Source organism: Manacus vitellinus, unplaced genomic scaffold (assembly GCF_001715985.3).
Source record: "Manacus vitellinus isolate BGI_N305 unplaced genomic scaffold, ASM171598v3 scaffold_11_pilon, whole genome shotgun sequence".
NCBI classification, from domain to species: domain Eukaryota; kingdom Metazoa; phylum Chordata; class Aves; order Passeriformes; family Pipridae; genus Manacus; species Manacus vitellinus.
Window position 1 is genome coordinate 4,166 of NW_021938895.1, and position 12,694 is coordinate 16,859.

The 12,694-nt window shown below is 48.7% G+C and overlaps 1 protein-coding gene across 1 annotated transcript; it reads right to left on the reverse strand.

The window, feature by feature from the left end:
* Positions 1-3,843: 3,843 nt before the first annotated feature.
* On the reverse strand, positions 3,844-12,417 carry LOC103755591 (gallinacin-5-like). Its single transcript, XM_018088953.1, is given in 5 exon segments — positions 3,844-4,040; positions 4,197-4,323; positions 4,922-5,008; positions 11,448-11,534; positions 12,283-12,417. Coding segments are annotated over 4 exon segments (288 nt in total). The 5' UTR covers positions 11,506-11,534; positions 12,283-12,417; the 3' UTR covers positions 3,844-4,024.
* Positions 12,418-12,694: the final 277 nt, after the last annotated feature.

A 12,694-nucleotide genomic window follows, 5' to 3' on the forward strand; every position in this document is an offset into this window, starting at 1 on the left:
ATGCAGCAAAACCTGGATCATGTCCTGGGTGCTGCCCAAGGACAGCAAATGCTTCACTCTTTTGTCGTTTTGGTGAGTCCTCTTCAAAGCCTGAATGAGCCTCCTGGCACTGGAGGAGAGTTGGGAGGCACTGGCTGACCTGGGGCTCCTGCAGCCCCACTCTGGTCTGGTCCAAACCCACGAGGGCTTTTGCCTTCATTCTTGGGCCTCTCCCACCAACCATAAATGCAGGAGAGTATTTAACAGGCATTGACACAAACCAAATTTGTAACAGATTTTTCTGGACAAAGGAGGAAACTCTTCCCTCTGCCAGGAATCCAGACCTTATCTTTTGCAGCACACACTATACAGGGAGCATCTTCCAATAGGTCTCGCAGGGAAGTTGCATCTTCCATAAGTGCAGTATCCCCCTTGCCGTCTGCATCCAGCTGCATTTCAGGTTTCCATGGGGAAAGATACACATAGAACAATTAAAGCAATAATCTGAGAGAGCTGTGTTTGGTCACAAAAGGCTGATATTCCCTGTGCATTTCAGGCCAACAGATGGGCTCAGCTCCAACCTCTCCACAGCAAAGATCAACCACAATGCAAAAGATCATCCAGAAACACCAAAACAGGAACAGCTGGGTGCAAGGTTGGAGCATTAAACACAACCCCCTTCCTGACCCACAGTAGAAGCCAGGTTTTTATTTCCAGGGGCTCCCTCCAACCCCTGTCTATGTTCACTTAGACAATCACTGGAGACCCACCGTTCTCCTCAATCTCCCCTACCCTTCACATCACTCCAACTGACGTAATCACTTGCTGGGACATGGAAAATCCTAATGATGAAGGTTTATACCTCCTCCTATCTCCCCAGTTGCCCTCTCACCTGCAGCACCCTGGACCAGCAGGAGGAGCAAGGGGAAGAGCAGGTACAGAATCTTCATGGCTGATCCACCACTCCCACGTCTTCACAGGGCTGCAAAGGGCACACCAAGGCAATGAGGACATGGAGGACCCCAGGGGGTGCAGAAGCCTGGGCACTGGGGTTCCCCAAACTGCAGAGGGGTTGCCTCCAAACACAGCACATGATCTTTCCTCTACCTTTCTCTTAAGAACAATTCTGAGGTCTGTGCCACCTTGCAAACCTTGGGAGTGTTTCCTCATGTCTCAGTCTCTGGGAAATCCATTACCTAAACTGATCCTTTTCCAGGAAACCCCACAGTTACCTACCTGATGAAGGTCTTGGTGTCCAGGCAACAACAAACCCAAGAGGGATCACTTGAGTCTAGATGCCCTTGGGTCCAAGGACCACGTTTTTTGGCCAAAATGCTCTGATTTTATATCATCGCAGATTACAGGAACATTCCTTTATTCTTGCTGACACATCTCCCCTCGGCCAATCAGAAAGCCACCATCAGTGTGGGGGTGCTGGGGCTTCCCCTTCTCCCTCCCTGCTGCAGTGGCAGAGGCTGAGGTGTCTCCTGGGGCTGTTGCAATGTCACCCTTATCCTTCTGCAACATGTCCTGTGATACCCCCTGCACAGCAGCACACGGGCTGGGGGGGCCTGGCATGACCTGCCAGGCATGGGCAGAGCAGGCTGGTTGATGCAGATTCCAGTAGAAATCAGTCCCAATCATTCTTTACTGTGTGAGGCCCTGGCACAGGTTGCCCAGAGAAGCTGTGGCTGCCCCATCCCTGGAAGTGTTCAAGGCCAGGTTGGTCAGGGCTTGGAGAGACCTGGGATAGTGGAAGGTGTCCCTGTCCTTGGCAGAGTGTGGGATGAGATGATCTTTAAGGTCCCTTCCTCCCCAAATCATCCCGTGATTCTGTGATAAAAAGATAAAATATTTGTCTCTTCCTTTCCTGTCATTTTACTCAGTGAGCTGGTGCTGTGTGATGTGCAGAAACATGCAAAATATTTTGGTTTTCTTCTCTTTTAACAGCTTCATCCTTGCCAAGGTGAATTGTGTTTGATACGCTGGGAAGTGTCAAGCTCAAGGTTGTCTTTCTCATGCATACTCAGATCAACAGCAGTGGGTAAAAGAAAAGCAATCAGATGTCAATCACCCTGTCTGAATGCACTGCTCCTAAAACTGCCATTCTTGGTATAAAAACTGCAAATGTGATTCAGCAGAAGTAAAACTCCTGTTTAAGGAGTGTAAAGGTGTGCAAACTAAGGGAGATTAGTGAAGGAAGGTGAATAGGACCTTAGTAGGCCTTGGAGATGTGGACTTGATTAAGAGAGTTTGTGGATTTATAGGAAATCTACGATGTTTCAGAAAGGTAAAGATCAAGGTGGATCGTGAAAAAACAGCCGATGGGATAGAAAGAAGCAAGACATCCCTTGTGGCATGTCATGTGGCCCAGCTCAAGTAATTATGGCCATGCCTGACATCTGATCACCGTAATCTGTCCTGTGTTGCAAGTAAACTTTAATTCTAACCGTTTTATGTACAGTCTGTCTCTGGCATGTCTCCATGGCTGTGCAGTCCTCTAGCAAGCTTCAAAACAGAGCACTGGGTATGGGAGAGAACACCAGGAGTGTTGGTCCATTGCCCAGAGATACCAAAGTTCTGGGAGTTGAATCCTGGAGAAAACAAAGGGGCTTGAGGTTGGATGCATGAGGGGCACAGGGTTTAGTGCCATCTATCAGAGACACGCATAGAATCATGGAGTAGTTTGGGTTGGAAGGGACATTTAAGATCATCTCATTCCAACACCCTGCCATGGTCAGGGACACCTTCCACCAGACCAGGTTGCTCAAAGCTTGTTCAACCCAGCCTTGATGCACGATGGGGATATTCCCTGAGCATCAATCCACAGAAGTAGGATTGGGCATCCATTGTTAAGTCTTTGTGGATGTAAAAGTCCTGGGAAGTTTGGTACCAGGCTCAGGATCACTCCAGGACCAGCAGAGCCAAGGACCCTCTATGGTGTGGAAAGGTCTTCTCGTCCACCCTGCATGGAGGCCGTGGCTGGGGATCTTGTGCTGGACCCCACCAGAGAGGCAGCTCGGCCCTGCTGATCCAGACCCGGATGTGTACCCACAGTTGACATCCCGGCCTGGCTTTGGCCCATCCCCATGGAGATGCCCAAAGCCCCAGGCAGAGGCTGCTCCCACCCCCTGTCTGCCCTGTTCCCTGGTGGGGGGCAGTGGGATGCCCCCTGCCCTCACAGCTGCCGTGGTGGACTGACCCATGGCAGTGTAGGGGCCACTCCCATGGCATCCCTGAGCTGAGCATCATGGATCTGCTCCAAGGATCATCCATAAGGCTGACCCACCTGGGCTCCTAACTGAGCCTCCCAAGCCTATAACCAGCCCTGAAACCCCTGCAGTGCTGACCCTTAACTCAGTCTCAAGCTCCTAAGAAGCCCCATGGCACAGCCATCAGTCCCAATTTCCTCTGAAGTAGAATGGCTTCCCCCACCCCCAGCTACCCCTGGACCCCACAATACCCCCATGGTGCCACACACACAGGCTCCCCAGCTGGGGATGGACCCAAATGTGTGTGTCCAGTGGAACAGCCCCACGAGGACTCCCGACCAGGCTTGGGAGGCACTGAAATTAGGGTGGTCATAGCAACCAATCAATCCCTGAACCCAAATGGGACATGCAGGGGTGGCCTTGCTGAGCAGGAAGGTTGGTGCTGGGCTCCCTGTGGGTGTCACGTGCACCGCCCTCCCTCCATGGGTGGAATGCTGGTGTGGTTGGGCCAACTTGGAGAGCTGGTGGATGTGGAGGGTTTTTTTTATGAGTCCATGTCTATCTGGAATTCCCCCCATCTGCTCTGCCCTTCCCTGCAGCCAGAGGAAAGAGATGCACACTGAGGACACACACAAATCTTGGCAGCGGGAATGCAAACCACCACCTTGTATTGAGGACACTAGGTTAAAGGGATTCCCATGGGATCAGGGTCTGGCTGTCCAGGGCTGTTGCTGCTCCCAGCAGTGCTCAGTGCCTTCATGCAGCATCGTCCTGACCACGCAGAGAGGGCAAGGGCTGGTCTCAGAGACTGGCACCAGGGATCCAGGAGCCTCTCAGGGATACCATCGCCTGCAGGAGGAAAGGTCTGGCAGTGCCTGTCCCAGCCAAGGTAGCTGTGAGGGCTCAGGGATGTTCCCATACCCTTGGGCTGCATATTCCCCTCCCTCTTTCTCTAACAGCCTCACCTCTAACCCCCCAGAGCCCTCTGAGCAACCCTGAACTTACATCCGACAGCAGAATTCCTGCTCAGAGCAGAGGCCAACACGGCCGATCCCGGGAGGGCAGGACTGGTAAGAACAGAAGCCCCCCCGGCGCTCGCATTCCTGGTGGGATCCTCGAGCCAGGGACAGCCCTGCAGAGAACCAGGAGAGGAGACCTTCAGGACAGCCCTGCTGAGGTGCTGAGCACAGCCCCTGGTCTCTGTGTGGCCAACATTGGCCCAGCCCTGCCTGTCCCTTGCCATGGACAGTGAGCAGGTGTCTGCAGCAGAAATCAAGGTGATGTTTATGACACTTGGAGGGGATGGTCACTACCACCCCTCAGCAGGCTCTGGGAGAGGCTGTCCAACATGTCTGCTGCCTCCCTTCTGGAAGAAGAGAGGAATCCAAAGGTGAAGGCAGGGTCTGCCTTCCTCCCACCTCCTCTTCTTTGGCACGACTGCTGTGCCCAGTGCTGCTGACTCAGAGAGGCAAGGGACAGGAGGTATGGAAATGGTGGCAAAACCTCATCCCTGGAACACAAGAGCTTTAGTACAAGGTTCCAGCTCCAGTCCCAACTGCAGAGCCTGCAGCGGGAGCCTTTCCTTAAAGGTATGGGATGAGAGAGACCCCAGGGAGGATGGCACAGCGACCAGGAGAACTCACACGTGACTCATCAGCTCAGCTGGCAAATCCTCCCTACAAAATACTGACAGAAGACAAACCTTCCACCTCCTCCTCCACATTTCTTACCTGTCACTCCCAGGAGCATCAGGAGGAGCAGAACACAGAGGACAGGCAGGATTCTCATGGTTGGGAGTCGCCAGCAGTGTCACAGTTCTGAGGAGAAGAGAAAGGAGGCAGAGATAAATGAGAGGATCCCTGCCTGCGGGTTCTGTAGCACCTGTTCAGGGACAGAACTGAGGAGAAGGGATGTCACCAGTCACTGGTAGGAGGATGAGCTCGACAGCCCAGGGGTAGGAGCTCCCACAGCCTCTCAGCTCCCGACAGCAGCAGTTTGGTCCCAACTAGCTAGTCTCTCCACGTAGCACAGTGTCCCTTGGGATGGCTGACACCTCAAAATGTCCAGCCAAAAAGTTCCCTTTCCTGTTTCTCCCCCTGCCAGAGAATAAGAAGCATAGTTTTCCCCCTCTGACACCTCTGAGAAGGATTCCCAGGCCTCCAGCCAGGGATCTTGTGTCATCCCGCCTTGCGTAAGGGCCGCTCGGTGCTGTGGTTTGCTGGACACCTCTTGGGACACACACAGCATCCCTGTTCGTTAGACCTTGGCCAGCAATCAGCTTTCACAACACAAAGGAGCTCTGTCCTCCTCCCCCCACGTGAAGTGTGCTCTCTCTGCTTCGCTGCAAAATAACTGGGAAGACGCCACATGGGATGACATCTCTGTCCAACTGGCAGCCCCGTGAAGGACAAGCTTTAATTGTGCCTTTGTTTTGTGGAGGTTGCTGTATGTAACCCTTTACTGGTTCTCAGTGTGTTGGTGGTGCATCTTCATATATGTTTTCGGCCTTCTTGCAGATTCATTGAGCACATGTGTGTGTGTGTGTATGTTAAAAACATACTCGGGCATAGTAATGTGTATTCCTTGAGTGTTGCATGAATCATAGAATCACAGGATAGCTTGACTTGGAAGGGACCTTAAAGCTCATCTCATTCCAACTCACTGCCATGGGCAGGGACACCCTTCACTAGACCAGGTTGCTCCAAGCCTTGTCTGACCTGGCCTTGGACACTTCCAGGGATGGGGCAGCCACAGCTTCTCTGGGCAACCTGTGCCAGGGCCTCACCACCCTCACAAGTTCAAAGAGGGTTGCTAGGGCACTGGGGTGAGCAGATGTCCTGTTCTTCACACTTTTTTTCCATGAAACAATATCCTCTCTCAGACCTGCACAGAGGGAGAGGGGCTGTGCTAAAAGACTGACAATAGCACCATTGCCAGGAGTTGGACTCAGTGATCCTTGTGAGCCCCTTCCAACTCAGGGTATTCTATGATTCTGTGATTAATTGGGATGTAGTAGAAACCTAGAGGCACAAACTGTGATTTTGTGTGACCAGCCATTCCACCAAGGGCTTGATATGTGTCTCAAATGAGTTTTAGCCACTGCACATCTGGCTGTGGCATGCACAGTCCCACTCCACTAGTTCAGTTATAATCTGCCTGGCATTATCTAATCCATCTTCAGTACCATCTCTACCTCCTGGGAAGAGCTGTGAGATGAATTTGGAGCAGATTGTCCAGAGAAGTTTTGGATTCCCCATACCTGGAAGTGTTCAAGGCCAGATTGGTCAAGGCTTGGAGCAACCTGATCTAGTAGAAGGTGTCCCTGCCCATGGCAGGGGCTTGGATCTAGATGATTTTAAAGTCCCTTACAACCCAAACCATTTTATGATTCTATGATTTTATGAATTTGAACATGTACAGTGCTAGGGCAGTAGAATTGGGATAAGAAGCAAGGAGGAGATGTGCAGCATGGATCCTGTGAGGTGAGGTTTCAGCATGTGTTTCACTTTAAACTGCCTCTTGAAGCCATTCCCAAGTCATGAAGGCAAGGGCTGCTATTTGTGGTGGTGAACTGAAAGCATGATGATAAAAGATGTATTCTGCATGCTGGTGATTCCAGACACTGTCTCCAGAGCTGAATCTAAAATAACAAGGGCTGAACCCTCCATGCAAAGTCCTCAGTCCTTGAGCAAAAGATCTTGAGCCATTCCAGTTTGTGAAAGAAACACTCACCTTCTGTGGATTGTGCAAAACTTCTTAGGACATAAACTGTAAATTGCTGGTTTGGTTCCCCTTGGCAATTTCCTCAGGTTTCCATCCAGGGGAATCCCTGGGAGGTGGCCGTTGGCCCAGTTTCCTGCCCTTCACAAGGCTGTGGTTTCAATGGTGGCAGAGTCATTTGCAGCAATATTTGCTTTCAACAGGCCCAGAGACTGTGGACGCTGGGCCTGTTCAGTCTAGAGCAGCAAAGGTTGAGAGGGGATCTCATCAATACATATAGATATCTCAAAGGCAGGTGCCAAGAGGACGGTCCCAAACTCCTTTTGGTGGTGGCCAGGGACAGGATGAGCAGCAGTGGCCATAAACTAAACACAAGAAGTTCTACCTCAACATGAGGAAGAACTTCTTTCCCTTGAGGGTGGCAGAGCACTGGAACAGGTTGTCCAAGGAGGGTGTGGAGTCTTCCTCTCTGGAGACATTCCAAATCCACATGAACATGTTCCTATGTCACCTGCTCCAAGTGATCCTGCCTTGACAGGAGGATTGGACTGGATGATCTCCAGAGGTCCCTTCCAACCTTAAAAATTCTGTGATTCTGTGAAGGGAGGACAGATGATCTGCAACAAATGGGGAGCTCAGGGCTTCAAGTCAGTCCTTTGCACGCAGGTATTTGGGTTTGTTGTGTACCTTAAAAGTCAACCATTACTGCTCCTACCTTCATAGAATCACAGGATAGTTGGAGTTGGAAGGAACTTTAAAGATCATCTAGTTCAACCCCCTGCCATGGGCAGGGACACCTTCCACTAGACCAGGCTGCTCAGAGCCCTATCCCACCTGGCCTTGATGCACTTCCAGGGATGGGGCAGCCACAGCTTCTCTGGGCAACAAGAATCAAAGGATCACAGAATCACAGAATCAATTAAGTTGGAAAAGACCTCTGAGATCATCAAGTCCAACCTACACAAGTCCTTGTCTGCACAAGGATGTTCTCAGTGGTGCAGGGGCAGCTGCAGAGACGGGAGCTCACCAAGCAACCTGCACCTTCAGAGTTTTCTGTTCTGGTTCAGGGCAGGACAGGATGAACCTCTTAGATGAAAAGTGATCACAGTCACAGAGGTATTGGTCTCTTGTACACGTTGTCTAATTGTCTCAAGCAATGTCGTAGGTCTAGCTCAGATCTCCTGATTTGCAACTGCAGCCGATACAAATTTTGCAGATTGACTCCAAATTTATATCAGATGGAATAACCAAAGGTAAAATCAGGCTTTGAATTATAAGGGGTCACCTGCCTCCCTTTGTCCTGCTCAGTGTGTCCTTAGTTCCTATAATGAAAGAAGATATTGTTCCCAGGTCTGAAAGCTTTGGACCAGGAGGTGGGAACTGAAAGATTTCTCAGCAGAGGTTCTATGAAGCATCCACATGGGAGAAGACTTTTGTGCTTCCTGTGGAAATGATGACTGATCCCAGTTTTAGTCACAGCAGAGGATCCCTAGCAGGGATGTGTGGAGAACATGCCAGTATTCACTCAGTCAGCAACCCAAGATGGGGAAATATTCTGGTAAACTAGGCTTTCCTGGTAAATTTAGCCTGATTTCAGAATTCTCACTTAAAATTCTAAATGGAAATAAGACTTCTAGAAAAATGAATGACAACAAACAGCCATACAAGCTTCCCAAATCTTACTTTTATTGAGAGAAGAATGACAAATCCTTGATGACTGGTGCAACAATTCCCCGAATCCAACGATGGCAAAAGCAATCATCCCTGGAGATTCTCTGCAATTAGCCACACTACAACCTGCACAAAGGAAAGCGTGTTTCAGAATTATGTTGATGAGGAAAGTCTTACTCAGGGCTCAGCTGAAAATGTGGGGACCCATCTTTGCCCCATTTAAATCCTAAACTTACCATCTGCAGCAATTATACCCGAAACGACACAACCCCAGGTAAGCGTTGCCACGAGGGCATTTCCCACTGTGGCAGAAAGTCCCACGGTATCCACATTCCATGTAAGGTCTTACAGGTCCTGCAAGGCTCCTACCTTAAAAACAAACAAACAAACAAAACCAGGAGACAGTTGTTTCTGTCGGGGTTTTGCATTTTGCTAAACTCCTGTGAGCTGAGACCGTGCCACACCTGTGCCCAAACACGGTCTTGATGCAGCCCTCAGAGGAGGAGGTCAGTGAGCAGAACAACCAAGCATATGCTCTAATTCCTTCTTCAGATGTAAGAACTGTGTCTCCAAGCCCAGGACTCCTTTAGGAACTCGCATTTTAGGGATAGACACCAGGGACCTGGTATAAAACAGTAAGTGGGCACTAAGCAGCTCTGAAAGTCTTGTAGGTCACACTTAGGGAGGGAGGCACCAGCTCGACTGGGAGGCTCACACTTGTACAAAAGAGAGGGAGAGATATTTTTTTACATGGACAAATAGTGACAGGACAAGGTGGAAAATTTTTAAACTAAAAGAGGAGAGATGTACATCAGGTTTTAGGAAGAAATTCTTCCCTGTGAGGGTGGTGAGACCCTGGCACAGGTTGCCCAGAGAAGTTGTGGCTGCCCCTGGAATTGTCCAAGACCAGGTTGGACTGGGCTTGGAGCAACCTGGGATAGTGGAAGGTGTCCCTGCCCATGGCAGGGGATTGGGACTGGATGATCTTTAAGGTCCCTTCCAACCCAAACCATTCCATGATTCCATGGTTCTATAGATTTGGCCTATTTTCCTCCCTATAAATTTCAGCTATATCTCAAAACAGGTCCTGGTGTCCACACATGGGTAAATTCATCAATCCATGTAGAAAAATTCCATGCTACCAAACACAGCAAACCAGGCATTGCCCTCTGGGTCTGAGGCCTGGTAGCCTGGCATTGCTCTTACCTACATGGCTAAACTGTCTTCTCCATTAAAATAGCATCCCCACATCCAAACTGCCTTTTAGGAATGGTCAGCAGCCTGTGCTATTCCCAGAACAATTTTTTTTCTATGGCAGTGCTAGTTGTCAGGGATCAAAATGACCCCAGGGAGCAGATTACTAATTAGGCAGCCTGTTGCCTGGTCCTGTTTGGGTGATTAATAGAGATGTAGCCTGGCAGCTGATGTGTTCTGGATGCACCTGAATGACTGCACATGAACCAATTAATTCCAGTTTCACAGCTCATCCATGGAACTACACTAAGTCCAGCATATTCAGAGAGAGGAGAGCTTGTTCCAGCACACAGATAATGGATATTACACATTCACAGTGGATCCAGCACATCCCTGGTGTGTTAGATTCCCAGCATGGGAGTGGATCGGTGCACGCACACTCAGCAAGACCCAGAAAATCCCAGGCAGAAATAAAAGAGAAGGGTGAATAAAACACTTCTGGTGCCAAACTATCTTTCTGTGGGACATTGCAGAAATGATTGCAAGCAGTCTGAGCTCTCAGAAGTATTTTTTTTCCAGAGAAATGTCTTGCTTTTTATATCCAGAAGAAAGGTCCTACTGTAAACAGGTCAAACATCCACTGTGTGTATTTGTATGTTAAACAAGGACATAAAACAGAGCAAAGGAATGCTTTGCCCCGTGTCCTGTCTGTGAGTACTGCCATAAGGAAAGGCCCAGGTAAGAATAAGATCAGACAAGCATATGTAATTATGGAGTCATGGAATCACTTAGGTTGGAAAAGACCTCTGGGATTATTGAGTCCAACCATTCCTCCAGCACTGCCAAGCTCACCACTAACCCATGTCCCCAAGTGCCACATCTACAGGGATATATGTGATACTGGTCTTCTGGTCTTCTGCAGTCCATCACAGTCTTTTCCCATCCTTACTCCCCCAAAGGACACTTTCCACCCTGTTCCCACAGAGATCAACCCCAAAACTTCACTGGGCACTTGTTTGTGCACAGAGTGCCCTGCAACTGCAGTGGTGCCATTTTCAGAGATGGTGTTAAAACACAAACCCTTTTCCTGGATAATAGGGTGGGTTTGGGGTTCCAGACTCCTTTGCATCCCCCCAAAAGGCATAGCCTTACACCACCACTTATGATTGCACAGGCTTCTCCACTGAAGAGATACTACCAGTAGAATTTCAGTCCTAACTCATCATCTTCTGCCTCCTCACTCCAAGAACAAACACCTGAAACAAACAATATTTGGAGAATATGGGACCAGATTCCTTTTATTTTCTGTGTGGCTTAAAAATATTTGATTATGATTTGATTTGGTTGTTGCTGGGTGACTCAGAAACAAGTTGATTTAAGTACAAGTCTGCAGTGGGGAAAATGCTGGTGCTGAATGGTAATTTTGGGGTTTCCCCTCATGCTTTCACCTCAGACTGGACTTCCAGAGGAGTAGCAAAGGCACTGAAGTGATGGTTGGAGTTTTTGCCCGCTAATTTCATGTATCATCTGTTGTCTGCCAACAAGTTTTGATGGTATGTGTGAAGATTCTTTGCAGGAGGCAGCTTGGCCACATCCCAAAGGGGATGGGACACCTTTGTAAGACACCAGTACCTCCTTCTCTATAGTCCCCCATCTTCATTTACAGCTTACCTGCAGCTCCATGAAATGCCACCAAGAGGAGACCAAAGAGAAAGGGAAGGATTTTCATGGCAGAAAGTGGGCTGGGAACTCAGATCCCTACAGGGAAAGGAGGCAAAGACACCAGTGAGAAGGTTGTCCCTCCACAGTCATCGTGGGCTGAGAAGTGACACACAGAAATGTTCTTCAAGACCCAGGAGTTATCTAGAAGAGGTGTTCCACATTTTTGTTATGGTAATGTCTATTGTCCTAAGGTTTCTCTGGAGCATACATAGGATCGTGGTGTAGGAAGAAACTACCATGCAGAAAATACTATTTTAAACTCCCTTTTGATTAATGCATTAAGCACCCAGACATTTATTCTTGATTTCTTGATACTTTGCAATGCATTACAATAAATTTGATTTGTTTTATGGAAGTTAAATCTGTTAATTTAAGTAGAAAAATAAGAAATTTTTTGCCATATTTACACAAAACAACCCAATGTGTGTTCTTAAGTTTTTCTAATTAAAAAAAAAGAGCAGAAAAAGTTCCTTTACAATTAAATCAAAATCCAGTTTCTCCTTATTCTTTCTTAGTGGCTATTGCCTTTCCTTTACCTCAAGAATTATATGATTTCCAGGATAAATTTTTGAGTGTTTACATTTCCTGCAGCCAACAGAAACTCTTCTCCCTTGTCCATATTAGAAGCCTCCTGAACTGACTCCTGTCAGACTGGATTCACTGCACAGTTAAGGCTAAAACAGTGAAATGCAGCTAAAAGTGAAAGATATGAAGTCTCCAGCCAGTTTAAGAATGACAAAACTTTCTCAGAGAGGCTGAATAACGAGAAGATTTTGGTTGTTACCAGGCAGGAGGAGGCTCTAGATTGGAACAGTCCTTGGATCAGTGTCAGCCACCCCGATGCAGGAAGATGAAGGAGCAGAGCGTGGCCTTGTGCTCTTTCTGGAGGGTGGTGGAGGATGGTTGATCTCCACAGTCTTCTGGTGGCCAATCACACAGTCCCTGTGACTTTGGGGTGACACAATGAATCCTCTTTCTTGCCATCTTCCTATGAGGAACCAAGGTATGGCTTTCAAAATGTTGCAGCATCCACTGGGGAAATGGGTTGAGCGGCTTAAACTGCCTTGAACCACCTCCCTTTGAGCAGCCCTTGGGCCACAGCAGCTCACTCAAGGTGTCTGGGCCATATATTGTCTTCTGGCCAGCTGAGGCTTGGTGGCATCTGCTCTCCAGCATGATAAAATAAATAAATAATA